We start from the raw sequence: 25,642 nt of genomic DNA, 5'->3' as shown, positions 1-25,642 counted from the left end.
ACCTCATTGCAACCCCTCCGAGCTCCATGTCGACACAGATTGAACTCTATGTACTAAAAGACAGGCAACGCTGGTTTCATTTCATACTGCCATCGAGGTAGACCGCGACTCACAACTCACCTTGGGACCGCCCATCTCATAGCGACTACATCCTCCAATACACCCAAGGCAGCCACAAGCCCAACCTTGCCATCCCAGTCAAAATCTACCATGCGAAAATGGCATCAACCACAATACTCGACCTCCCAAACGAGCTCCTGGAACAAGTCTTCAACTACCTAGATTGGAACCGCGCCACCCACCTCACCCCCTTCAGACCGGACATTGAAAAGATCAGCCTGACATGCCGTCAACTACGCCACGCCGTTATTCCAGTCCTCTTCAGACACGTCAGGCTAAGACTCCGATGGCACGACGATGAGCTTGTGGAGCCAAAGCTGTTTAAACTGAGAAGAGACCAACCGCATCTTATGCGGCACGTCCGTAGCGTCTAGTAAGATAGTCTACTTGTTTTGCTTGGAACATGGCTGATCCGCTCTCTCAACTCAGTATCGAGAGCCAGTTTGGCCGTCTCGCAGACTACCAATTCCGTCACGAACCTTTGACCGTCCCGGATACACTCTTCGATTGGTGAGCCATACCATGATTCCTGACGAAAAAGGGAGCAAGCACTAACGGAAACGCCTAGGATCGACCCCGCGGGCTCCGTCTCGAGCGAACACTCCAAGCACACAGCGCGCTCACATCGCCAGCGAGTCGAAGCGTACGCCGAAACCATCTTCAACTCTCGTGAGAACATCGAAACCATCCGCCAAGGCCCACACGGACTTCGCGAGCACGCAGACAATCTCGTCTGCAAACTCTTTGGTCCAACCCGCGGCTTGCTGTACATTTCTTCGGCGAACAGAGAAGCCTCCGTTGAGAATGTCGAGTTTTCTAGAGAGGAACCTCCGACTGCGCCTCGAGGTCCGAAACTGGATAAATCCCGCAGATTCAAACTTCAGCTCGATGCTCTCGTCTTGGTCGTCCTGTGCCTCCCTCCTACCATCAGGTCTTTGATCTTTGAGGCGGTACCGAACGATGATGGCAGACACGACCTCTGGCAAAGCTCGTTGGCAATCCAAGTAGCGGCGGTGACGATGAAGATATTCGGGGACCGACTCGAATCTCTCACGGCGCTGATATCGGATCGCACCGACGTGAAGATGCTCCAGGAGATCGCCAGCGTGGAGAACTGCCGCAACCTGGGAATGGTGAAGTCATTGTGCATCAGTGCAAGCAGCAGGAGCAAGTCCGTAGCGAGCCGCACGACGCTCAACACTGAGCTCTGCAGATGGCACGCACTTTCCACCACCGTCACGCACGTCTCACTATGGGACCTCACTAGCGAACCACAAGCTCTTGCTGAGCTCGTTACTGGTTTCACAAACGCAAAGACCCTGACGCTGAACAGCATCGCATTGCGTTCACCTCATCACATCCTCCGCCAGAACCGAGACAGAGAGTTCATGGTCTGGCCCACGTTTCTGATTGACTTGCGCAGGCAGATGCCACTGCTGGAGATCGAGTTGCGACATGTCCATGGCTTGGAAGACCTCGGTGGCAGTGCCGTGAAGTGGATCCTTGACGAGGCAATTCCGGTCGGGCACGCCGTGGGGTTTGAGAGACAAGAACGACTGATGGAAGATTTTGAGAATTTCCAGTTCCTGTGGCATGCAGAAGATAGCGAACGAGGCGAGCTGGCCAGGAAGGATCGCGGATACGGCAAGCTTGTGGACATGGCGATGTGGAGTCGTGGAAGAGGCATGGGAGGGTGATGGAGTGTCTTCTCGGACCAATGCTCTCCAGCCGGTGCAAGGCCGATTGACTCTTCGCTTGATGGACATCAACGAGCAGCCCAAACACGACTGCATCCCACTCAGACCTCCTCTCGCTTGCTAATCAAATCTTCCAAATCTTCAAAGTTTTGCAGTGGCTTCTGGGCATTACCCCTCGCCGGACGGTACGGCTTCCCACCCTTATCAAATCCAGCTCTCCTGTTCGCCTCAACCACTTTCCTCAAAACATCCGCGCACTGCCTCCTCACCTCCTCCCCACTCGCCAGCAACGCGCTCTCCGCCTGACTCTTCGGCAGCCTCACCAACAACGCCCCCCTCAAACTCATCTTCCCCTTCTCCCGCCGCACCACCCGCCCTTCCCAATCCCACCCTTGCGCCTTCAACTCCGCGCGAAAAGCCTCGCGTATCCGCCGACGCACCCAATTCCGCACGAGAGCTTTCTTGCTCACGTCCTGCGGGACCTGGACGCCCCAGTGCAGGATCGTCGGGTCGAAGTCGTCCAGGCGTCTTTTGAAGGCGATATGGAGTGGATGGTCCGGTTGGCTGATCACGAGACGGGTGTAGGGGAAGCTTGTGGCGTTGATGGGTCTGGGGTGAGGTTCGTAGAAGTGGTTGAGGAAGGGCTGTCGTTGGCCTGGTGCTGGTTCTCTCTTGGGGGTGGTTGTAGTAGCTTTTCCTGCGCCGATCGCGCTGGATGGGGTGCGTGGCTTCACATGGCGTGGTTGGTGGGCTGCTAGTCTGCGGATTGCAGATGCAGCGAAGAGCATGTGATAGTCGGAAGCGTGGGATGAGTGTAGAGCTGTCTTGAATCGAACGCAAGTGAATGCAAGGAGTCGCTTAGCCTGGCAGGGATTTGGGGAATTGGCCAGGTGAGGTTTGCCCCACAGCCGACAGCCCACTTGCCTCTTCGTGTGTCATACTTCGCTGGCAACCCAACGTCTTTACAAACACCGACTTCTCTTCTGACATTCTCTTCTTCTTCTCTTCGCCACTCACCGAAGAGCACCGATATCGATCTCACAGGCAAAGAAGCCGCTCTACCGTTCACCCAAACCCGCAAAGAGTGAGCGGCCAACATGCCGAAGAACAAGGGAAAGGTATGTGGGCGACAGCGGAGGCACGAATTAGGAACAATACTGATGGGGCTACGAGTGTAGGGTGGTAAGAACAGGCGTCGAGGCAAGAACGAGAACGACAACGAGAAGCGCGAACTCACCTTCAAGGAGGAAGGCCAAGGTATGTCCGGCGCACCCCCTCAGCCGCTCCCTGTAGCCTGTCTTCAGCACCGACAGACAGCTGATCTGCTACGCCTCCAGAATACGCCCAAGTCATCAAAATGCTCGGCAACGGCCGCCTGGAAGCCATGTGCTTCGACGGCTCCAAACGCCTGGCCCACATCCGCGGGAAGCTGCGAAAGAAGGTCTGGATCAACCAGGGCGACATCATCCTCCTCTCGCTGCGCGACTACCAGGACGAGAAGGGCGATGTGATCTTGAAGTACTCGGCGGACGAGGCGAGAAGTCTGAAGGCGTATGGCGAGTTGCCTGAGAGTGCGAAGATCAACGAGACGGATACGTATGGTGGAGACGAGGAGGGTGGTATGGGCTTCGACTTTGGGGAGGACGAGAGCGACAGTGGTGGGGACATTGATGTGGACGAGATCTAAGGAGAGTTGGGGATGGTGTGTGTGTTGAGGAGCCCTGTGGCGCTGTGGGGCTGCTGTGGTCCATGGGTCTCTGGCGATGGACTATCCATCACAGTCGAGTGCTCTTGGGGGCATCCAATGCACCAGACAGTGGAATGATGATTTGACGAATTGAACAAAGAAGGCATGAGGGAGGCATGGCACTGCTTCAGCTTCCATCACGGCGTATATGGGTAGACCAGACACATGGCTTCAAGCTACAAATGTCCTGCAAATCACTGTTTCATCAGTATTTTACAGTTTGTCTTGTAATGGTCGTATTTTTGCCACTGTGCTGCGGATAATGTGTGCCTGAACGCTTGGCTGTACGTCAGCCAGCCCGACCTCCGATCAAAGCACATCACTTTCCATAGCAGCCCTCTGCTTCACTTTGTGTACAAACTCGTCCTACACGCGGACTCCGTAGCAGAAGGGAGGTACACCTGGCACCTTTCACTAGGCTTGCCAGTCTCGATCACGAGGTCGAACACAGTCACCAACGCCGTCTCAGCTGCGAGTCAGCGCATACAGCTTGCACCATTCATACAACCACACCTTTCTCGACGGCACAAACACCATTGAGGCACCGCGACCATGCCCTCAATCCTCAACGACGACGAAAAGCAAGTCGTCAAACGTACGGTCCCCAAGGCCTCCAACAAGATCCACGCCGTCGCCGTCGCCAAGCTCTATCTCTCCCTCCCCAACCGCCCTCAATGGATCTTCACCGGCCTCTCCGGCGCCGTAGTGCTTGCGAACGACCTCGTGGGCCACACGTTCTGGCTCAAATTGGTCGATGTCAGCTCGGCGAACCGCGGTGTGATATGGGACCAGGAGATCTACGATACCTTCCAGTACCACCAGGACCGCGTGTTCTTCTTCAGCTTCGAGGGCGAGGACTGCATGTTCGGACTAAGCTTCGCCGATGAGAAGGAGGCGAAGCAGTTCCGGAAGAAGATGGATGAGCGAGAAAAGAATGCGCATAAGAACACACGAGGCAAGCCGTTTGCGCATGGCCCGGCGCAGAGGTCATACGATGGCGGACAGCAGCATCAACAAATCGCAGGTGGTGGAGGGAAGTCTTCGAGGTTGGGAAGCTTGTTTGGGGGACATAGGCATAGCTCTGCCTCGCAGCAGCAGGGACCGCCACAGAGCATCATTCCGCCGCGAGGGGTCGAGATTAACAATTCGGCTGCCTCACCAAGCGCGGGTAGAAGTCGGGCAAGCTCAGCGAGTGGCATTGACTTGACGGATCCTGCGGTCCAGGCGGTGCTGCAGGATTTGGTGAAAATGGGCATTACAGAGGATCAAATTGAGGAGCATGCTGGTTTCATCAAGAGCTACCTTGAGCAGAACAAGGCCACGGCTGCTGCAGAGGCAGAAAAGAAGCAACGTGCTCCTCCACCGCCACCGCCAGTGCAGAATGGTTTGAGCCCGCAGAACACCGGCAGTAGTACGGGAACGACAAGCAAGCGAGGGCCGCCTCCTGCTCCACCGCCATCTAGAAGAGCAGCTGGTGGTGCTCCAGGAGCTCCAGCAGTGCAGAAGCCTCCTAGTCCATCACCGAGCCCGCCGCCGCGGGAGCCTTCTCCTCCGAGACCCAGGTTTAGAGCACCACCTCCGCTTGCTGATGCCGGCAAATTTGCAAACTCGGGAGCACCGGCTTTGCCCGGTCGAAACAGAGCCCCAAGCCAGAGCAACGCTGGTCCTCCGCCTCCTCCACGGCCGCCGAAAACCCCCATAGAGGACGAGTCTCCGTCAACGCCAACGAAACACGCAGTTCCGCCAGCCTTTTCTGGCAACAGACTACCGCCTGGCCCGCCGCCACCGCCAGCAAGGAACAGCAACGCGGGCGGTTTGCCTCCACCGCCACCCGCACGAGACTCTGCTCCGGCTGGTGTTCCGCCTCCACCACCGCCTCGCTCTCCCAACGCGAACGCGGGAGGCTTTCAGAGCGACTCTGCACCGCCTCCTCCACCGCCTTTACCACCCTCGTCTTCTAGACCTGTGCCCCCTCCACCTTCTTCAGACGGTCCACCACCTCCACCACCTTTGCCACCGCCAAACGCAAGCTCAGGTGGCCCTCCACCACCCCCACCTCTTCCTCCACCAAACGCCTCATCCGGCGGTCCGCCTCCACCCCCGCCCATGCCCCCTCGCAGCGCCGGAGGCGAACCAACAGCCGCCTCCATGCCCAAGCCGCCTGCCGCACCCGGTCGCGACGGCCTGCTCGCGGACATCCGAGGCGGTGCGGCGCTGAAGAAGGTTTCCGACAAGGAGAAGAGGGATCGCAGCGCGGCGGCTGTTCCTGGTGCTGAGCCCGTAGCGCCTCCGCCGCCTGCGAGCGGTTCCGATGCGCAGCCTGGTGGGTTGGCGGGGGCGTTGGGGGCTGCATTGGCGGCGAGGAAGAGTAAGGTTGGGCATGATAGTGGTGGGTTTTGCCTTTTTCTACTTATACCAGAGGTGTTTTATGCTAACGACGATTTGTGTAGATGACGAGAAGGACGATGATGACTGGTAGAGCAGTGCTACTATGCTACGGTCCAGGTGTTTGGCAGTTTGCGAGCGGCTTGTCACGCGCAGGTCAAGACGAGCTACATCAGGTCGTGCATGCAACACTTGCAAGATCGTGGAAGAACCAGTGGTGGTTGGGAAGATTGATAGACTTGTGAGTTGTTCTGACCTTAGCGAGCGAGCGTAGCAATGATTATGCTGTACAATATCCTCATCCATCTATGTTTCCCATAACTGCCTTCACCACCGAGGCCTTCGCCCGCTCTCTTCGGAGCCCGGAAGACCAAGCGAATGGCATTGAGTCTTCCACATTCAGGCATCGGCAACGATAGGTGGGAATGCGCTCCCTCACCGTATGCACACCACTCAATCCCGCGCCATTCCGTCCAAAGGAATTCCAGCACCCAGCCCAGCCCGCTTGTGGCGCCGTCTACTCCTCACTCTACCAACCCTCTGCCTTCCCCTCGCCTCGGTGTACCTCGAATACATACAAGTACCTACAGTACTTCCACAAAATACCAGAGTACCCAAAGCTTGAAGAGCTTAATTCCAGCGGCGCCAGGACGCGAGGCGTTCTCGGAAGCTGGGATACGCGCTTGATCTCTACGCCACCAAAAAAACCTTAACACCTTTGCACTTTTGTTCTCGTTCTCGACATTCGTTTGAGTCGAGACTTTGGGATGGCCACTCCGCAGTGGGTACGATGTGGAGTTGGGAGATAACGCACGCGGGGGTGGTCTGGGCTTGGTGTGGGGATATCATGCCTCGGTCGAAAACCGAGGGGTGGGTGTAAAGAGGAACGGAGGAGCTGGAGGATTGGGAGCGCCCGGGGATGGCCGATGTTGAAAGTCGTGAGGATGCTCTTATCTTTGCTTGGGTGTTGTGCGGTCGTTTCTGGGAGTTGGGTGTGTGCTATGGTGGTGAGGAGTAGCATGTTCTCCCACACACCTCGTCTGCTGTGGTGGAAAGAATGATAGCATCCATGATTCCAGCCCGTCACTTCCGGCCGACCCCGAGCCTACCACACCTTGCTGGCCACGCGATTGGCACGACCGCGTGCGTCAAAACCGTCGAAACCGTCCACATGGCTCGCCACGCGCATCCGTTAGATCTTCGATAGCGCGATAACCCGGATGCAACACCGTCCATCTCCTTCCCAATCCGCTCCGCATCTGCCGCTGGGGGCATCCGGGGTCAAGGTTCGCCTGCAAGCCTCGCAAGCCCTCCACATCCACAACCCGCATCTTTGCTGGAGCTTGAATTAGGCCGTGCGCTTCTTCTTGGTCGGGCTTGAATCGCGCTTAAGATTTTGTGGAAAGATGCCTCGGATGCTTGGTAGGTGGGTGGGAGGGAGGGTTATAGGTTTGTCTCGTCTCCTCGTTTGAGTGTATCGTCCTTGTGCTTCAGTGTCTTCGTTTTCTCTTGGATAGAACTCCTTGGACTTTGCGATTGGAAGGATAAGGTAGAAGGCTAGAAGAATGACGGACAGACTTGAGAGTGGGCAGAGCAGCCCCAGTACGTTGAACAATCGTGAAATACTTCGAACAAAAACTTACTTACCTGTGTGTTAGACACATCCGACGACCTCAACGACGCCAACAAGACCGGCAACGCCCACATCGAACAGATCCACACCAACGAACGGGTGCCCGGCCACACGAACTACTACGAGAAAGATGGACTCCGAACGTACGGCGACAATGCCGACCACGAGCACGAGCCCAAGATGTCCTTTGCTCGGATGATGTCCTTGGTGGCGATGGCCTTTCGTACGTCCCTCTACACCCGCAAGCAAAGCCCAGCTAACGGAGAACAACAGTCTGGACCGGCAGCCAGATCCCCGTCTACCTCTTCGGCGGTGTCCCGCCGTACATCTATCGAGACATTGGCGGTACCGATCGATGGATTTGGTTCGTGCTCGCCAACCTCCTCTCCCTCGCGGCCGTGTGTCCCTTCGTAGGCAGCATCTCCGACCTGATCGGCCGCCGCTACGTCGCCATCGCCGGCGCGGCCTTCGTCTGCCTCGGCATGATCATCTGCAGCACGGCCCACGAAATGAACATCTTCATCGGCGGCATGGTGTTCGCGGGCATCGGCGCCGGCATCAACGAACTCACCGCCTTGGCCGTTACGAGCGAGCTGGCTCCGACGGCCAAGAGGGGCAAGTACGTCGCCATCTTGATATTCACCATCTTGCCGTTCGCGCCTTCCGTCTTGTGGGGGCAGTTGATCGCCTACTATTCCACGTGGAGATGGATCGGATGCCTGTGCGGGATCTGGAACGCCATCGGGCTGGTGATGACTGCTGTGTTTTACTTCCCACCGCCGCGAGTCAACAGCACGGGCATGTCGACGAAGGAGATCCTGGGTCAGATTGACTATGTCGGCGGCATCTTGAGTGTTTGCGGCATGATTCTGTTCATGGCGGTGAGTTCAAGTCCTTCCGAAATGAGGTGTTCTTGGATTGGCCGCTGACAGTCCGTAGGGCATGCAATGGGGTGGTTACCAGTACAGTTGGGGCAGCGCGCATGTCCTGGCTCCCCTGATCTTGGGCGCGGCCATGCTGGTTGCTTTCGTTCTCTGGGAGGCCTACGGTGCGAAGGTCAGTCATCCTCGTCAACCCCACAGCATTCTTGCCAGCTGACATGGAATCACAGCACCCAATGTTCCCCCGACGTCTCCAGCAAGACCCTCGCGTCCTCGGCCTCACTCTCATCATCACCTTCATCAGCGGAGCCAAGTAAGTCCAACAGCCTTTACCTCCACGACGCACGAGCATCACTAACGTCCATGCCCAGCTTCTTCTCCATCATCATGTTCTGGCCCACCCAAGCCTTCAACGTCTACGGCCACGACCCCATCGGCGTCGGCGTGCGCGGCATTCCCGTCGGCTTCTCCATCCTCGCCGGCGCCTGCATCGTTCTCTGGCTCCTCTCCGTCTTCCGCGGGCACAACAAGGAACTCATGATCGTGTCCTCGGTGATGATGACGGCCGGTTGCGGCGCGCTGGCCTGCGCCGAGCGCACGAATCTCTACCAGCTCTGGGGTCTGCTCATCCTCGCCGGTCTGGGGATCGGGGGGATCGTGGTGCCGGCTTCTATTATCAGTGAGTCCCATTTTTCCGGGATGTAGTCTTCCATCATACTGACCACGTTCGGCACCCAGCAACCATCATCTGCCCCGACGACCTAATCGCCACCATCGCCGCCCTCACCCTCGCCATCCGCGTCATCGGCGGCTCCATCGGCTACTGCGTCTACTACAACGTCTTCATCTCGTGCGCCTTTCCCTTCTCCCCTTCCCCGCCACCTCACTAACACCTTACCTACCCCAGCAAATTCGTCCCCAAAGCCACCGAAATGATCGGCGGCCTCCTGGTCACCCAATACAACATCACCGACCCCTCGATAATCGAAGAAGTCATCGTCCTGACCGGCGCCTCGCTCATCGACGAAATCGCCGCCGTCCCTGGGATCCAGGGCACACCCGGCGCGTGGGAGGCGGTGGTGTATGCCGGGCAGCTGGCGTACGCGGCGAGTTACAAGTATGTGTATTTGGTGAGCATTGCGTTTGGGGGCGTGAGTATTGTTGCCGCGTGCTTTTTGGGGGATATTAGTAAGTATATGGATGATCATATTGCTGTTGTGATGTGAGGGGATAGTCTGAGGGCTATGGGGGGTTGGTGATAGAGGTGGGCTTAGATAGGAGGGCGCATGTTGTACAGTCCGATCCGGGCAGTTGATAGACTGTGTATGCTTTTGCAGACACCAGCAAAACGTATGCTTTGCCGTGCTTGTACTGTGAGAACGTGTCCGGCCTTCAAAATTATATGAGCAAGTGACTGCCGAGGCTGCAGAGCCCGAAGGATCGCAAAAGGCGCCAAGAGTGAGCATATCAGTAATCTTGAGCCGACGACCTCGTCTACTGGGAGCAACGGGGCCAAGAAGACGTTCGTGGGGTGGCAGCGAAGGCAAAGCTTAGGTTGTCTGGTTGCGGGAGGCTGTACTGTATCGAACGCGAAGGTGTCTGGAGAACACTGAAGTGTCAGTCAGCATCTTCGGCACGTGACGACGAACCTTTGCTTAACGGAGCGCGCAATCTTCACAAGTTGAATGAAATGACAGCGACATTTCTCCTGTATATTACACGCAGCTATCGATAGCCAAAAAAGCTGTGTTGAGAGCTAGAGTCAAGTTTGCCACGCCACTCCGTGCCCCATTATCAGCAGTGAAGCTCCCGATCTGTAAACAGCAGCGCTTGTAAAGAGATGTAAAGCGAAGACGACGGGAAAAGCAAAAAACAGTCGTCGCACATCAGTTCATCCTCCGCAGGGTAATCCGCCCATCCAGCCATCCACCCTCGCTAGCAGCAGCAGCACCAGCGCCAAACGCCGTGCATAATGTGACCATGTGATTGTGAAGCTACTCTTGACCGCCGGTTGCTCCCAATCAGCTTTTGATGTTCAGTTGATCTCCTCCGTCTTGTGCAGACCGTCCGATGGGGAAACGTAACCGTGCGCAGACAGCTCCTAGCGCTGCTGGTGCATACCCCCCGAAGGTGCCATGCCGGGGTACGCGCCCTGCTGCTGTTGCTGCAGATACGCTTGGTACTGCATTGCCTGCTGATCGTGCGCACTCATGTAGGGTTGTGGGTTGGAGTTGCGGGGCATGTTGGCCTGCGGCATGCCCTGCGGCATGGGCGGCGCGGAAGCATGTGACTCCTCTGGCGACTCGACAGCAGACTCTCCATCGACGCCGTTCGCATCGGCAGGCTCGGGTGCGTTGAGGCAGGCCTGTGAGATTGTTAGTACTTATCGAACACGTGTTGGGGAGGTAGACTTACCTGGATGAGGTTCTTGCCTTCCGGCTTGGTGACGAGCGGCTGGAGCTTCGGGGTAGTGAAGGTGTAGACGAGACCCGTCTCAGACACAACGAGCAGCAGCACTTGAGTGCCGGTCAGGACGGACAGTTCGTAGGCCTGTTGATACGGTCAGTTGTTGAGTCAGACGCGTCGTGGACGTCCGGCGCGTACCTTCTTCATGATGCCTGCCTTGCGCTTGGAGAAGGTGATGTGACGACGCGACTTATCCTGGATGAACTTGATCTCGATCTTGCGCCTCTCGCGACCGGGCTTGTCCTCGTCGTCATCGTCGTCGTCGGCAGCGTTGCTGGTGCGCGCGCGCTTGGTGCCACGGGGCTCGGCGGCGCCGTTGCCGTTCTCGAGCTCATTGTGCTCGTCGTCGTGGGCGTTGGGATCGTGAGAGACGATTTCGGCCGACATGGTGAGGGTTGTCGCAAGGCGATTTGTCGCTATGCTCCTTTGGGGGGGTGTGGGGATGGACTGCCTGTTTGGAGCTGGGGAGTACAGAATGCAGATGAAGCGGCGCTCGGCAGAGGCTGGGCGGGCGGGCTACCTACTCGAGACGAGTGTTAGAAGTGATTTCAGGCAAGTAGCCGAGCAGTGTGAGCGATGCCTGTCAGTGCAGAGATGGATTGGGTAAAGAGGGGCGAGCGAGATGGTTGAAAGAGGACGCGCTCCGAAGAAGGCGGCGACACTGCTGGTGGAAGGCGCAGGCGCAGGCCAAAAATGCGACCGCGGGGAGGTGCGGCGGCGGCGGCGGGACAGCAGCAGCGGCAAAGTTGAAACGGCGACACAGAGCTGGGCGAGTGGAGAGGGAGAAGAGCCCGGGGACACGAACCTGACTGGCTGTGGGCACTGAGGCGAATTGTCAGCGAGCGCTCAACGAGGTTTAGAGAGCAGCAGAAGGAGTAAGGTGGAAAGCAGATTCGGGAAGGGTGCGACTGCCATAAGAGCTGCCTTTTCCACGCCGCACCTCCACTTTCAGCTGCGCGGGCCGGCCTTCACTAGGCCCATGCAACCCGCTCACTCAGCGCGAGTGAGTGGCGAGCGGAGGTGAGCGTGGTGAAGCGCGCCCGGAATCTGCTGGCGACCTTCCATCGCGGCGGCAGTGGAAAGTTATCGACCTTCACCCAGAAATGCCGCCGCGCAAAGAAAGAGGTGCATGTGAAGAGCTAGGGAAGGTCGTGCTTACCCTATGGTCTGATTCTGGTTACTTTCTTGCCTTGTTGGTGTGCGTGTGAAGGAAAAGGGCAAGCGCGACACGGAAGAATCGCTTCATGGGGCAGCTGCAGGGCGAGTTGCGCTAGTCCTTAGCGTCCACGTCACGTGACGAGCTTCCGTGTCGGTCTGGAAATTGTCTCGAAGGATGCACTTCTACTTTGATGACTGGCTCATCTCATCCACCTCCATCCTCATGCAACACTATTACACCGCGTACCTACTCTTCAAACGAATAGGTCTCTTGCTTCGCGGTCCCTTCGCGGCTCGACGAGAAGCTCCTCGCCACGAACAGGGCACGGATGATTCGCTCCCCGAGCTTCTCTGGCCGCCGCGCGACCTGAAACCTCAAAGGTTTGGCCCACGAGAAGCGATCTCAACCCTCGCCGGGACTATAGGACCATGCTCGATGGTGCCATCGTAAACGCCGCGTACTGTTCTCGTACCCGACGTCACGTATAGAAGCAGGCGTCAGGTATAGACAGGTTTACTCCCGTCTCAGAGTCTTCAAGTTCTTCAGCATTTCCGTCTTCTCCTTCTCCTTCACAGTCCGATTAATAATACAGCGTAATGGCCGACTTCAGCACCATCCTCTCCTTCCTCGAGACATCGACATTCTTCCAGATCGAACTTGTCGGACTGCTGGCCAGTCTCGTTCTGTCTCTCTCCCTCAGTCAATCTCTGCCCTACTTTGCGGTATCCGCCGTCTGCCTCTTCACTTCGCTCGCCACGCTCTTCTGCGAGCTCATCTACGGCTCCATCGCCAGCACCTCCTGCTTCGAAGTGACGACAATACTTTCACTCGTCATCCTACTTCCGGCATCTTTCGCCTACGCAATCGCCTTCCAGACAAAACCGGCGATCCTACGATGCCACGCTGCGATGACGCTCGCCGCTGCGGGACTGTTGGCGCTGAAGGCTTTCGATATTCTGCAGGATACTGCTCGGCCGGTAGATCTGACCGTGAGCTGCACTGGACATGGAAGGGACTGTACTCAGGCTGATCGTGTGAGCCAGGTCGATCAATGTACCCTAGTTGCGGTGGGATTCGCGGCTATGCATCTGCTTGCGGCGCTTTTGCAGCTGTACGATTGCAGCCATGCGGCACCACCGCCACCACCGCTGGGACGGTGTTATGACGAGAAGGTTGCGGCGATTGTGTGAAGAATGAGCTCATGCGAATGCTTGCACAAGGCTCGAATCAAGCACTCCACGCCCGTCTCTGTGCCGGCCACAACAAATTGATGGGGAATTGTGAAGCGCACTTTTGATCACTCGAACGAACAGAAGAAGATCGATGGTACCACAAGCTGGCCGCTCCTTGAGCGACATCCGAGGCGCGACCGCGAGTACTGGAAATCGTACCTGGTCCCGGTCATTCACAGCAAGACTTCATCATGCTGAGTACGGCAAGTATCGCGAGACCGGCTCACGCCTCCACCTCACGCCACAATACCTGGACAACGAGGTGGTTACTTGGCCCCGCCGCCGCTACTAGGAGCACACGAGCCATCTGGCCGCAGTACATCAGGAGCGCTGCCTCGACAGAAGGGAGGGTGCCACTGCCTCCGCAGGCCAGTCTACGACAAGATGGAGGTCTCGCAAGACATCTATGCACAGCGAATCTTTTCACCTGTGGATTCATGGAGAAGTCCAATGAAGACAGAGGACGGCCGGGTTTATAAGAGCAGCTGATAAAGGGTAGATGTGACCATCCGGCTGCAGGACATACAGTTATGGATAGCGTTTACGACGATCATGTTTAACGATGATTTTAATGTATCCTCAACTAAAAGTAGCCACAAACACAAACGCTTCTTCAACGTTGAAAAGAAGGTCATGTATCAAGTAGCTGCAATCCTCGCCAAGAGTTACCTCGTCTACAGCTCGACTTCAGCGAGCCGCATTGATCCGCCGTCACCACTATGTCAACCCAACCCAATGCCTGCAACAGCTCCACTGTCAATGCGCGTGGGCCGTCTTCGTAAGTCCAGCTCCAGCATTCTACCTATACTACCGTAAGCCTGTTGCACATCTGTCCAACATCCCTTCGCAACTCTCCACTCCCTGCCCATCTTCGCGTCCACCATGGCTCAAGCCTCCGCCCTCCTACGCTCTCGTGTCCGCCGTCCATCCTACCTCTCCAAAGTAGCAACGGCCGAAGACCTCATCCCTCTCTTCCCGCACAATGCATATGTAGGTCCAAAAGACATTCCCTACCCCGGAGACAGCGGGTCATTGCAAGAGAAGGCTCGCAGGACACTCTCAGAATACACACTAACCATCCCCTCCTCCCCCCAACAGGTCGGCTGGTCCGGCTTCACCGGCGTCGGCTACCCCAAAAAGATCCCCACCGCCCTCGCCGACTACGTTGAAGCGAACAACCTGCAGGGCAAGCAGAAATACAACCTCTTCGTCGGAGCCTCCAGCGGAGCGGAGACGGAGAATCGATGGGCGAAGCTGGATATGATTGAGCGCCGGAGCCCGCATCAGGTGGGCAAGGAGATTGCGAGGGGGATTAATGAGGGGAGGATTAATTTCTTTGATAAGCATTTGAGTAAGTTGAGAATATGGAGGAGGGTTTTGTGGGGATAAGGTGGAGTTGCGTTGGGGAGCTTTGTGGTGTTTTGAGCGCCGTGAGCAGCTCGAGACCACTCGTGTACTGGTGGATGAGATGGGTTATAGATACCGGATCACGAGCCACGTGGGTGGACTTCGAGAACCTTGCTAACGCTGTTAATCACCTTAGGCATGTTCCCTGTCGATCTGATGTACGGATATTACACCAAGCACAAGGAGAACAACAAACTGGACGTTGCGATCGTCGAGGCGACGGCGATCACAGAGGATGGAGGAATCATCCCTGGTGCGAGTGTTGGAGCCAGCCCTGAAATCATCCAGATGGCAGATAAGATCATTATTGAGGTCAACACTGCCACGCCATCTTTTGAAGGACTGCACGACATCACGATGACGGATCTGCCGCCTCGACGGAAGCCGTATCTCATCATGGCGCCGGAGGACCGCATCGGCACACCACACATCCCCGTCGATCCGGAGAAGGTGGTCGCGATTGTCGAATCCGACTACCCGGACCAGACGCAACCCAATGCACCTGAAGACGAGTCTTCCCGTGCAATCGCTGGACATCTCATCGAGTTCCTCAAGCATGAAGTCACCCAGGGTCGTCTTCCACCTAACCTCCTTCCCATCCAGTCCGGAATCGGCAACATAGCCAATGCAGTGATAGGCGGTCTGTCCGGTGGACATGCGAATTTCAAGAACCTGAAGGTCTGGACGGAAGTGCTCCAGGACGCCTTCATCGATCTGCTCGATAGTGGGAACCTCGACTTCGCCACGGCCACCTCCATCCGCTTCAGTCCGGACGGCTTCCATCGTTTCTACGACCGCTGGGATCAGTACACCCCCAAGCTCCTGTTGCGGAGCCAGCAGGTCTCGAACAACCCCGAAATCATCCGTCGGCTTGGCGTCATCGGCATGAACACCCCCGTCGAAGTAGACATCTACGCCCACGCCAACTCGACCTGCGTCTTCGGCAGCCGCATGCTGAACGGCCTCGGAGGCAGCGCGGACTTCCTGCGCAGCAGCAAATACAGCATCATGCACACCCCATCCACGCGGCCGTCGAAGACGGATCCCACGGGCGTGAGCTGCATCGTGCCCATGTGCACGCACGTGGACCAGACGGAGCATGACCTCGACGTTATCGTGACCGAGCAGGGTCTGGCGGACGTGAGGGGCATGAGTCCGAAGGAGAGGGCGCGGGAGATTATTAAGCAGTGGTAGGTGTTCTCGTCGGTGTTGGTGGTGGGAAGCTTGCTTACTGATGGATTTTGACAGCGCACACCCGGACTACAAGCCCATCCTGCAAGACTACTTCGACACGGCCGAGCAGGTATGTCTGAAGAAGGGCTGGGGGCATGAGCCGCATCTGCTCTGGAATGCTTTCGATATGCATAAGAATTTGAACGATCATGGGACTATGAAGTTGGATAAATGGTCTTAAGGATACCACCGCTTCCGGGAAAACCATGGTTCATACAGAGTACCCAAGAATAAAAGTAAAAGGCCTCACTCACGCCCCCACCGCACTTACCACCACCGCCAGCTCATATCATCAAAGGGCATCGCCAAGCAGGGGAGGAAGGCAAAGAAAAGCCATGATAACGGGCTCACTCCATTCGAGCTTGCTTCATCTGCAAGGATCGAAGTACATGTTTCTCGAAATCAGTGAATGACTCCACAACCACCTGTGGAAGAAGATGGATCATTGCGAATCAACTTACTATGCCGACCACTTCATAAATGAAAGGGCTGGTTGGAATCTCTAGGATTCGCGGGTCAGGAAGAAGCTTCGCTGGCGACTGGGAATCAATCACTTGTGCGGCGTTTTTTGCTTGGTTGGTAGGGTGGGGGGACTTTGGTCTTTCATACACTTTATGCTTGGTGGTGCCAGGGTTTGGCTGGGCTGAAGGGGGTGAGGCGAGGTCGTGTGGTGTCAGGGCGATGGGCTTTTGGGAGGTTCCAATGGAGTATGTGGGAACGGGATGAGTATCGGAATATTGGGGTTTGGAGCCTTCCCTGCGTGGGACTTGCGGTTGCAATACAACTGGTATCATGCGATTCAATGTCTCAACCATTCTACCGCTCAGCGGAATAGTCGTTTGCGGGCTACAGAAATCACAATACCACCGCGCAGGTACCACATAGTGACCGCAACTGCTCCGTAACACTTCTCTTGACGCTTCACATGCGGTGTACACCCCGTCCAACCACGTCCTGTACCGGTCCAACGTACTGGAACCTAGCCTTCAGAACAAAATAGACCAAAGCAATAATCAGCACCCCAGCATAAATAACGCTGGCCCAATTGAAGTCGGGTGCCGTGACCGGCAAACCCGCGGGCCAGAAACACCAGAAGCAGGACCACGTGCACCAGACAATGGCCCAGACGTTGCAGAAGACACCCCATTTACCCAGGGAGAAAGAAGCCGGAGGCAGGGTTTCCGGGTGGTAGATCCGGCGGTATAGCACGCAGCCGGTGGATAAGTCGTAGCATGAGAGGAGGGCGACTGTGAGTAGCGAGTTGATGGCCCAGAACGCCGTGGGACCTGTAGGGAGGGCGTTAGTAAGGGTTCGTTCGCCAGCGTCTCGCAGATCAATTCTACTCACTCCCGATATAAATCAGCGATAGAAGGATAGCGAAGACGCTCGATGCCAGGCTGGCGTTTTGGGGGATTTTTCGCTTCCAGTGGACTTTGCTCAGCCAGGTCCAGAAGGGTACGCCCTTGTCGCGTGAAAAGGCGAATAGATCTCGACTCGTGGCGGTGAGGTACCTGGTACAGGAAGGGTCAGCAATTATTCCGCTTTTACGTGTATGTATTCAGGGGGCAGCACGGGCAAAAGGAATGTGCGATTGCACGGATGGATGCGTGTTGACTTACATGATGTTCGAGGCGAAAGTGAGCAAGATGATTATCACCAGAAGCACAGCCACCCAGCCTTTCGACATGGACTGCTTCATCACATAGATGGTCTCATAACCGGAAGGCTCGTTGAGCGCGGCTTGCGGGTGGGGCAGATGGTAACAAATGGTGAGGAAGGCGATGAACATGAGGACAAAGTTCATGCCGTACACGGTCAGCATCGCGCGTGGCACCGTTCTTGGAGCATCGCGGACCTCCTCGGACATGTGCGCGACCTGCATCATCATCAGCCACGATCAGGAAGGTGTCGCAGGACGGGAGTCACTCACCGTGTCGATTCCCACCTGTTGACTGATAGGGGTGAGTTGCCCTACAAGGACTGCGAGAGGCACGGTAGACCAGCCACCTGAGTTGACAAAGTCAAGCCAGACCTGTTGGTTTGTGGCGGTCTCAGCATACACCCATATCGGGATGATGAGGCCAAAGAAGGCGAAGACATGGACGACGAGAAGGACGTTCTGCAAGTAAGGGAGCAGCTTTGCGCCTGCAGCAGAAGGCTTAGTACATTTATTGACATCGTGATGTTGAGCTTACAGTAGACGGATCCGCTGTAGGCGAGAATCATTGCTGCAGCAGCCATCAGAGCACAATGCCATGCTGGGAACGCGTAGGTTTCTTGGAAGACGGAGATCAATGTTTGGACTAGGCCTCCGACAAGGAACACGCCGACTGTGTTACCCGACTGCCATGCTAAGGTCGACGTCCAGCTGCGATGATGAATCAATAAACGTCACTTGTGTTGAGTATCACTGGCCTACCCAGTCAAGTAACTCAGAAACCGCTGCCACTTCTCCGGAGCAAACCTGTGGCCTGTCAATACGGAATATAACTCCGTCTGCTTGTGTGCACTTGCTCTGAGACCCAATGGTATTGTGCCCCAGCGATCGGAGCCATCGATGCCATCTCCGCCTGACTGAGCCATAACGGACCCGCGCAGATAAAGTTCCAGAGTGTACCCCAGAGGAGGCCGGGCGAGCCCCCATCCATGAGCGATTGTCCGATGGTGAACAAGCCGATCTCCCACGTGGCCATTGCAATGCAAGCGAACGAGGCTATGGAGAGATATCGGTATTCCCTCATAAGTTGCTGATCCTTGCCCATCCTTTGCATGGCAAGGACATCGGAAGACGCCGATTTGTTGCCGCCATCTTCGTTGGCGTTGGGCCAGGAACTTGCAGGCAGGTCCTCGGCGACGGTGACAGATCCCTCTTTGTGCAGAGATGCGTTGTGGGCGTGTCGTTCTTGCAGCTCGATGCCACCCGGTCCAGCTATTTCAGCGTCGCCATGCCGATACATGGAAGACATTGGAATGGAATCCGGAATCAGAGGAATAGTAAAAGACGAACGACAGACAGCGGACGCACAGCTCGTTGTGGACGGTGAAAGGAAGGGCTATGGGACAGAAGAAAGAGATCATCCAGGTACCTCGAAGATGGGGGGTATGCGCGCATGCAGAACGGCAGCATACAGCGGGACGACCTTGCCTCGCTTGCTACGCGCACTCACCCATATCGCCAATGTGGTGGCCAGAACGGCTTTAGATCTGTCCGAGAGGATCTGCTTCGAACAGATAGGTCTAAGCTAAGCATGCCGGAACACAAGCCCCCATGTCCCGGAGTCGAAGCTTGCGGCAGGACAGCGCTGCCCCGCAACCTTCCTGGGTGCCGATTAGCCAGACGAGCAGCTAATGTCGAAGCCGTTGATTAGGGGGGCGCGCCCCGGCCCGTCCTATGTGCTTCAGCATTCGTCTATATGCCGTGCCGCCTCTGCGAAGCATCCGGCAACCGCACTCTCACCATGGAGTCTGGACTGTTTCTTGACAGGCCTGTTCAGCCTGAAAACACGTTTACTCCAATACGTCGGGGTCTTCCACGCTATCAGACCAGCGTATCAAGTCCACGTCGAGGCAAGTTCATTGTGACACTGGAGCACTCTAAGAATGCGTTTGTGGACGATAGTGGATAAATGGAAGAACAGACGAAGCTCGCCAAGCTTCGAACAACCTCGAGCTTGAGACCTATCCAACCTGATCAGCTGTCACGACCACCTTGATACGCGGCACGTCTTAAGATGATTGATGGTGTGATAGCGCTAGCTGGATTGAACCTCATGTTCATCCTGATAGCGCACGCGAACTGGGGTGGTATGTCCTTGGGTTGGACTAGTCCCATCATCATGGGTTGGAAACGCCATTGAGGCGGCCGGACCAGGAGGCAATCTGCTTCAGATGCCGCGTCTGCCCTGCAGTAGTGAGGAACGAGCCTGAACACCTTCCGCAGACCTAGTCTGGGACATAGGGACGAGATGAGCGCTCTATAGAGAGGACGGCGCCTACAGCCTTCTTGTTGTATAGGCCTACTGGACGGCAACATGCCTTCCACGGCAGCGACCGGCAACACTGCTCCAGCATTGGCAACGTTGATGATCCTGGGGGCCATGCTGTCGACTTCAACGTGTGCAGTACGAATTGGAATCAAGCTGAAGTTGTCACGATGGTGAGCAGCCGACTACTCGATCACCATGAATCCACTGTACTCAGAAAGCATCTAGGGGTATCGACGATGTCTTGGTCTTGTCATCTCTGGTACCGAGCATCTGATGGCAGCAATGAGCTTCACTGGGGCTGATGAACTACTAGTGCATGCTGCTCGTTCGATTGGTCACCGAAGCAGTCGCAATCCATCACGGCCTTGGAAATCCATGGTCGACGCTCGCAACCGCCGACGTCGACGCCGTTGACGAGGTGAAGATGAAGGGCAGAGGGATTTGAGCGCATTTGCTAACGTATTCCAGTTGACCTATGCCGCTCAAATCCTCTACATCTTGTCCGTAGGGGCTGCGAGGAGCTCGACCAGTGTATGGGCTACGCTCAATCTATCGACGACTGAAGGTCGCACCGTCCGCACTCAGGCTGTCACCATCGCGCACACCGTCTGGACCGTCGCATCTGTGTTGGCTGTTAGCATACGCCGACCATTCGCCGAACCGTGGAGCACGCGCGAAGGGACAAAGGACATGGTACAGCTCAGCACCCCCTTCCACATACAGTTCAACTGGCTGACTACCATTAGTTCGCTGGCTAGCCATTGAAGTCGTGGGCCTCGCAATTGAGATTTGGGCCGTGGTCTTCTCCATGAACACCGCGCGCAAGCTCGCGATCGTCCAACAAGGGACCAAGAAGCGCGTCATACTCTATGCGTTCTTCGGCTGCCGCCTCATGTATGCAACCCTCTCCACAACCCATCGTCGTCCACGGCAAAGCTGACGAGTGAGCAGCGTCATCCCTCTCGTCGCCCTTCGCTTATGGCGGCTATCCCCTTCGGCCAGCTCAGAGCAGACCCCCTCCCTATCAGCCTACGAATGGACGGACGTCGTCATCAACGCCAGCCTCGTCGTCTCCTGCATATCCTGCGTGAGCCCGAAGGGGTTCCTGCGACCTTTCCACCCCGGCCAGGGTCGCAGCACCGCCGCATCGTCGACGATGGGTGGGTCAGCCGCGAGGAAGGAATATCAATATCCGGGTCCATACGCCGAGCTGCGAGACCTGAATTTGAGCGCCAACATGTCGAATCGGGGCAAGGACGGGAGCGGGAGCAAGACGGTGGTCACGTCGCGCCGGGTTCCAGATGACGGGGAAGATGCGACTGTGTCGCTGGCAACGGCTGCTCAGCCATATCCGAGGTCGAAAGGTGGCATTGCGAGGACACAGGACTGGACTGTTGTGCATGAAGAGGATGTACTATGACTTAGTATCCTGCTCGCGCAAGCAAAATAAGGCCAAGTTTCCTACTAAAGCGGTTGCTCAATTGGAATGCCGAAAAGCGTGTTCATTTTCTCGCATCACACAGATCTGGTGGTCCAACACATAAGAGCTACCTGTACAACTCCTGCTCCACCGAACAGAGCGGAGGCTACGCTGCTTGCTGCGCTACAATAATCGTAAACCGCTGTGACAAACGCTCCAAAATGTCAAAGCAGGATCATGAGCGATGGGCTGGTCAACGGCGATGCCGTTCCCGACGCAGCTATCGTGACTCGTTCTCCCGAGTTCTTTAGGACATGTATCAAGCCTGCTTATTGGTGCCAGGTTTTGGCCGGGCTGAGGAGAGGATGAAGAGAGGTCCTGGGCATGGCGTCAAGTGGATGTTGCATGGGCGAGGTTTCAAATGACGACGTGGGAACGACGTGGGTATCGGGATATAGGGGGCGGTAGGCTCGTGGTTGCACGTTATGATTGGTATCATGCTATTCAATGCCTCATCCACTCACCATCCATCAACAACGAACGCCATGCTGCATGATCACATTACGGAAGACGGTTTTGATAGACGCCATTCACTCCAGCCCGGAACGAAAGAGCCTTGACACCCCTCGCCAACCATTACACCCAAGCAGCTCACATTGCATACCCCTAGTACGCCCTCTGCTGCTGCTGCTGCCCAACCATACCCTGCGGTGCCGGCTGCGCTGCCGCATAGCCACCCGGCCCATGCTGCTGCTGCGCTTGCCTCGCATTTATGTCCGCGAACCAGGGATGTGCGAGTGCCTGCTGCGCGGAACAGCGCATCTCCGGCCTCAACTGCAGCATTTGACCCAACAGCTGCACGCCCGTCGGCTCCACCTGTGGCAAAATCGCACGGAGCTCCTGGGTCGAGTAGACGGGCCAGTTGGTCTTGTACTCGGGGAAAGAAGAGATGCCTGGCCAGGAGCGCTCGGAGGGCGTGCCCATCAGGCGGAAGATCTTGAGAAGCTGATCCTCGTTCGTCGTACCTGGGAATAAGGGTCGACCGGTGAACATCTCAGCCATGATGCAGCCAGCGGACCAGATGTCGATGCTGGTATTGTAAGTTCGACTTCCAAGGAGGACGTCCGGCGCGCGGTACCAGAGGGTCACGACTTCGTTGCTGAAGGTGTTGACAGGAATGCCGAAAGCGCGGGCGAGACCGAAATCAGCAAGCTTGAGCTGGCCTTGGTTGTTGATGAGAAGGTTTTGGGGTTTGAGGTCGCGATGCAGGACGCGGTTCTCGTGGCAGAACGCAATCCCTCGTAGGAGCTGCCACATGAACGACTTGATAATCCCAGCGTCCAGCGCGCCTCGCGCGGACTGCCCAGATGTGGTGGATGGAGAAGTGTAAGAGTCCATGTACTTTTTCAAATCCTTGTCCATGTACTCAAACACCAGCATGAGCTTGTTCTCCGTGTGGATGACATCGTACAAGCTGACAATATTCTCGTGCTTCAACTCCTTCATCAGACTGATTTCCCGGATCGCCGTGCTAGGCGTCCCTTCCTCCGAGTCTAGGTGAATCTCCTTCAGAGCCACAAACTGCCCGGTCTGCCCATTACGGCCCTTGAACACGGTCGCGTATGTCCCTTCGCCCAGCTTCTCCAGCTGCTGGAAGCTGGACGGGTGCCGCTTGTCCATGGTGGCGATCTTGCTGCCGCCGCCCAAGCTGCGCACGGAGATGTTGCTGTCGGTCCTTCCGCCAACGCTGAGGGTGCCGACGTGCGTGGGGTGGAGGCGGATGTCAGGTGGGTTGCGGGTGGTGTATTCGGGGTCCCAGAGGATGGCGCGGGCGGTGGTGAGTTGCGAAGCGACTGTGAGTGGGTTCTCCGCGCGGTTTAGTGATGTTGCGGAGTGTGATGTCGGCGGGTTGGCGGTGTTGTTGGAAGGGTGGTGGGAGGCCGTTGTGAGGGTTGCCTCCGTGGAGGAGGGGGAGGTAGAGGATAGAAGTGCTTTGTTTCTGCTTCAAGTGAGGTCGCGGTGTTTCTGGTATAATTTATCGCATGAGTCGACGGTCTCGAAGTTGCTGATCATGCGGTGTCTATTGGCCGCCTGTCGCTCGCGTGCAGAAGGTGGGGTGGTGGTGGCGGCGGCTACCAGCCGCGCGGAAAGCTTGTGCTCGCGTTTGGGGACCGCATCATTGACCACACCTCATCTCCATCAGTCCAACCACATTCACGGGAGCACATCACGAACTTCGGTACTCCGATCTATCTTGGGAAGGTACCAGCAAACACGCGAGATATCTGCCAACGGATCGACGAGCGTCCGGCGCCATTATGAAGACGGTGACTTGGGTCAAGATGTTGGCGGCGTACGGCGGCTATCTCTATCCACCTTGTCCCCTTCGCTAACGGGATGACAGTGGCGGCGTGATGTGCATTGGGGGACCAGCATTGATCTACTACGTGACGCCTTCCGAAGAAGAGCTCTTTCTGGTATGCTCCCCTACCCACTGTGGCCAAACCGTCGAATGGTCAGTCCAAAGCAAAGCTAACGCGTTTCTTCAGCGATATAACCCCGAGCTCCAACGACGCTCGTTACAGAACCGACAACAGAAGCAAGAAGACTTTGACAACTTCGTGGGTCGATTGAAGAATTACTCGAAGAGCGACAAGCCAAGTATGTGTCTCCCACCAAACCAGGTCTGTGCTGGTAACTGACATTCGCACAGTCTGGATTGAAGAACAAGTCCAAGCAGCGAAGCAGAAAGAAGCGAGCGTGCGAGCAGAACTCGACAGAAGGAGAACTGCCGAGGCGGAAGCGGAGGCAAGACGGCAGGAAATCAAGAACAGTCTCCGCTAAATGGCCCGTTGTGATTAAGTATGTATTAACAGACCCCATGGTAAATCCCTCTCATTCCGATATCCATTGCTTGCAGTGTCATTCTGCTACCAATCTTCGAAGCCAAGTTCGCCGCAGTTTGCCCGATGTTCCCGCCTCGCACGACCATGGCTGGCACTTGAACTGCTCGAGAGTTTTCACAGCTATCGGTGCATCTCAGCTTGTCCGATCTTTTTCATCTCCGCCGCACCATCAAGCCCTCAATGAACCCGCTCTCGCACAACCGCCGCATGTCTTCAGACCCTCGCCCTCTTTGCCGCATCCTCACCAACGAACTCCTCAGCCTTCCTTTTCGTCCCGTAACCCTCGCCATCAGCCTTCTCGGTGGCATCACCTTGCGGCACGATCAATACAATCTCCATCATGTCGTTGAAACCCCAGTAGGGCTTCGTGGCAAGGTGCGGATTCTCCTGCAACATGAGGGCGACGGAAAAGGTGGTGACGGGGACTTCCTTCTCGACAGTCTTCGCCGGTGTCTTCGGCATCGGTACGGTTTCCTGCTTCTCCTCAACTTCCTGCTTCACCGGCATCACCTCCTCATCATCCCCATCTTCCTCGTACTCCTCCTCGCTCTCCTCCCCCTCGGTAGACGGGTCTTCATACGACGTCGGCCCTCCCGTCTGTCGAGCTCCCTTGCCTCTCTTCGCCCCTGGTCCCGTCCAGTCGATGTAGTCCGCAAAATGTCCCAGCAGCCACGCCCGCTCGGTAACATCGTCGTGCAGGTCCGGAAACCTGAACCCTGTGGTCCGCATTCCGACATCTCCGTTACGCTTCTTGATCAGATTGGTGCGCTTGGCGCTGATGGCTTTCTTGCGGTCGGATGTGCTCTTTGCTGCCCATTTGAGTTGGTCGCGAGTGATGAAGTCGCGGACGTGCTGGAAATAGTAGGCACGGTCGGATGCCCGTTGCTGTTGGAACTCGCGCTCGAGGGCCGTCTGTTCGGTCATGTTGCTGTCGACCATTGGTGTTCTCTCTGTTGGATGTGGTGAGGCTGAAGTCGGGCAGGCCGCTGACATCGGAGTGCGCAGCTCTCCTGCTACCGATGACGGCGTCTTTGTTGCTTCGAGGGCAGTCATGATGTCTCGTCGCGCAGCTGCTCGACTTCTGCGTTTTTTGTGTTTGAAATTGAACAGTGAGAGCGCAGACCTTCTTTTCTGTTGAGAGATGGTGAAGACTTGCAGAGAGAAGGTTGGTGAAGGAAGAAGTGTTGGTGGAGAGCGATGGACTCAGTAGATTGAAGTAAAGAGGTGCAGTCAGCAGAAAGACTCGAGCCACGTGAGGCGGAAGGTGAGAGCACCTGATCTTTGAAGTCAGCCTGTTGGCCTGGATTGAGTGAAGCTCTCAAAACTAGTCAAGCAACACCCTCCAAGTCGAAGCAGTGAGCTCATGATAT

General features: G+C 56.4%; 12 protein-coding genes across 12 annotated transcripts; 8 read left to right on the top strand and 4 right to left on the bottom strand.

Annotated features, from left to right (window-relative positions):
- Positions 1-523: 523 nt before the first annotated feature.
- LTR77_000468 (uncharacterized protein) lies at positions 524-1,817 on the top strand (the record flags this gene model as incomplete). Its single annotated transcript, XM_064797734.1, has 2 exons — positions 524-630; positions 689-1,817. The coding sequence occupies 2 exons, from the start codon at positions 524-526 to the stop codon at positions 1,815-1,817; spliced, it is 1,236 nt and encodes a 411-aa protein (XP_064663968.1).
- Positions 1,818-2,914: 1,097 nt separating this feature from the next.
- TIF11 (Translation initiation factor 1A) lies at positions 2,915-3,504 on the top strand (the record flags this gene model as incomplete). Its single annotated transcript, XM_064797733.1, has 3 exons — positions 2,915-2,935; positions 2,996-3,074; positions 3,155-3,504. The coding sequence occupies 3 exons, from the start codon at positions 2,915-2,917 to the stop codon at positions 3,502-3,504; spliced, it is 450 nt and encodes a 149-aa protein (XP_064663967.1).
- A 612-nt stretch (positions 3,505-4,116) lies between these two features.
- On the top strand, positions 4,117-6,043 carry LTR77_000466 (uncharacterized protein; the record flags this gene model as incomplete). Its single annotated transcript, XM_064797732.1, has 2 exons — positions 4,117-5,932; positions 6,015-6,043. The coding sequence occupies 2 exons, from the start codon at positions 4,117-4,119 to the stop codon at positions 6,041-6,043; spliced, it is 1,845 nt and encodes a 614-aa protein (XP_064663966.1).
- A 1,471-nt stretch (positions 6,044-7,514) lies between these two features.
- Positions 7,515-9,689, top strand: LTR77_000465 (uncharacterized protein; the record flags this gene model as incomplete). The annotated part of the gene is made up of 8 exons (XM_064797731.1): positions 7,515-7,551; positions 7,608-7,805; positions 7,856-8,463; positions 8,522-8,638; positions 8,694-8,776; positions 8,835-9,142; positions 9,202-9,313; positions 9,371-9,689. The coding sequence occupies 8 exons, from the start codon at positions 7,515-7,517 to the stop codon at positions 9,687-9,689; spliced, it is 1,782 nt and encodes a 593-aa protein (XP_064663965.1).
- An 875-nt stretch (positions 9,690-10,564) lies between these two features.
- On the bottom strand, positions 10,565-11,316 carry MCM1 (transcription factor of the MADS box; the record flags this gene model as incomplete). The annotated part of the gene is made up of 3 exons (XM_064797730.1): positions 10,565-10,828; positions 10,879-11,013; positions 11,068-11,316. The coding sequence occupies 3 exons, from the start codon at positions 11,314-11,316 to the stop codon at positions 10,565-10,567; spliced, it is 648 nt and encodes a 215-aa protein (XP_064663964.1).
- A 1,368-nt stretch (positions 11,317-12,684) lies between these two features.
- Positions 12,685-13,278, top strand: LTR77_000463 (uncharacterized protein; the record flags this gene model as incomplete). Its single annotated transcript, XM_064797729.1, has 2 exons — positions 12,685-13,077; positions 13,132-13,278. The coding sequence occupies 2 exons, from the start codon at positions 12,685-12,687 to the stop codon at positions 13,276-13,278; spliced, it is 540 nt and encodes a 179-aa protein (XP_064663963.1).
- Positions 13,279-14,202: 924 nt separating this feature from the next.
- On the top strand, positions 14,203-16,141 carry ACH1 (acetyl-CoA hydrolase; the record flags this gene model as incomplete). The annotated part of the gene is made up of 3 exons (XM_064797728.1): positions 14,203-14,671; positions 14,864-15,917; positions 15,976-16,141. The coding sequence occupies 3 exons, from the start codon at positions 14,203-14,205 to the stop codon at positions 16,139-16,141; spliced, it is 1,689 nt and encodes a 562-aa protein (XP_064663962.1).
- A 740-nt stretch (positions 16,142-16,881) lies between these two features.
- Positions 16,882-18,926, bottom strand: LTR77_000461 (uncharacterized protein; the record flags this gene model as incomplete). The annotated part of the gene is made up of 7 exons (XM_064797727.1): positions 16,882-17,246; positions 17,308-17,471; positions 17,580-17,836; positions 17,891-18,105; positions 18,156-18,328; positions 18,380-18,424; positions 18,475-18,926. The coding sequence occupies 7 exons, from the start codon at positions 18,924-18,926 to the stop codon at positions 16,882-16,884; spliced, it is 1,671 nt and encodes a 556-aa protein (XP_064663961.1).
- Positions 18,927-20,754: 1,828 nt separating this feature from the next.
- On the top strand, positions 20,755-21,366 carry LTR77_000460 (uncharacterized protein; the record flags this gene model as incomplete). The annotated part of the gene is made up of 2 exons (XM_064797726.1): positions 20,755-20,840; positions 20,898-21,366. 2 exons carry the CDS (start codon positions 20,755-20,757, stop codon positions 21,364-21,366), a joined length of 555 nt encoding a protein of 184 aa, XP_064663960.1.
- Positions 21,367-22,032: 666 nt separating this feature from the next.
- On the bottom strand, positions 22,033-23,566 carry PHO85 (negative regulator of the PHO system; the record flags this gene model as incomplete). Its single annotated transcript, XM_064797725.1, has 2 exons — positions 22,033-23,365; positions 23,556-23,566. The coding sequence occupies 2 exons, from the start codon at positions 23,564-23,566 to the stop codon at positions 22,033-22,035; spliced, it is 1,344 nt and encodes a 447-aa protein (XP_064663959.1).
- Positions 23,567-23,708: 142 nt separating this feature from the next.
- On the top strand, positions 23,709-24,210 carry cbp4 (Assembly factor cbp4; the record flags this gene model as incomplete). Its single annotated transcript, XM_064797724.1, has 4 exons — positions 23,709-23,719; positions 23,771-23,843; positions 23,916-24,027; positions 24,080-24,210. The coding sequence occupies 4 exons, from the start codon at positions 23,709-23,711 to the stop codon at positions 24,208-24,210; spliced, it is 327 nt and encodes a 108-aa protein (XP_064663958.1).
- A 275-nt stretch (positions 24,211-24,485) lies between these two features.
- On the bottom strand, positions 24,486-25,325 carry LTR77_000457 (uncharacterized protein; the record flags this gene model as incomplete). Its single annotated transcript, XM_064797723.1, has 2 exons — positions 24,486-25,200; positions 25,264-25,325. 2 exons carry the CDS (start codon positions 25,323-25,325, stop codon positions 24,486-24,488), a joined length of 777 nt encoding a protein of 258 aa, XP_064663957.1.
- Positions 25,326-25,642: the final 317 nt, after the last annotated feature.

The sequence above is a fragment of the Saxophila tyrrhenica genome, assembly GCF_035928015.1.
Source record: "Saxophila tyrrhenica strain CCFEE 5935 chromosome Unknown scaffold_1, whole genome shotgun sequence".
In the NCBI taxonomy this organism is placed as follows: domain Eukaryota; kingdom Fungi; phylum Ascomycota; class Dothideomycetes; order Mycosphaerellales; family Extremaceae; genus Saxophila; species Saxophila tyrrhenica.
This window is presented reverse-complemented; position numbering and strand designations above follow the sequence as displayed.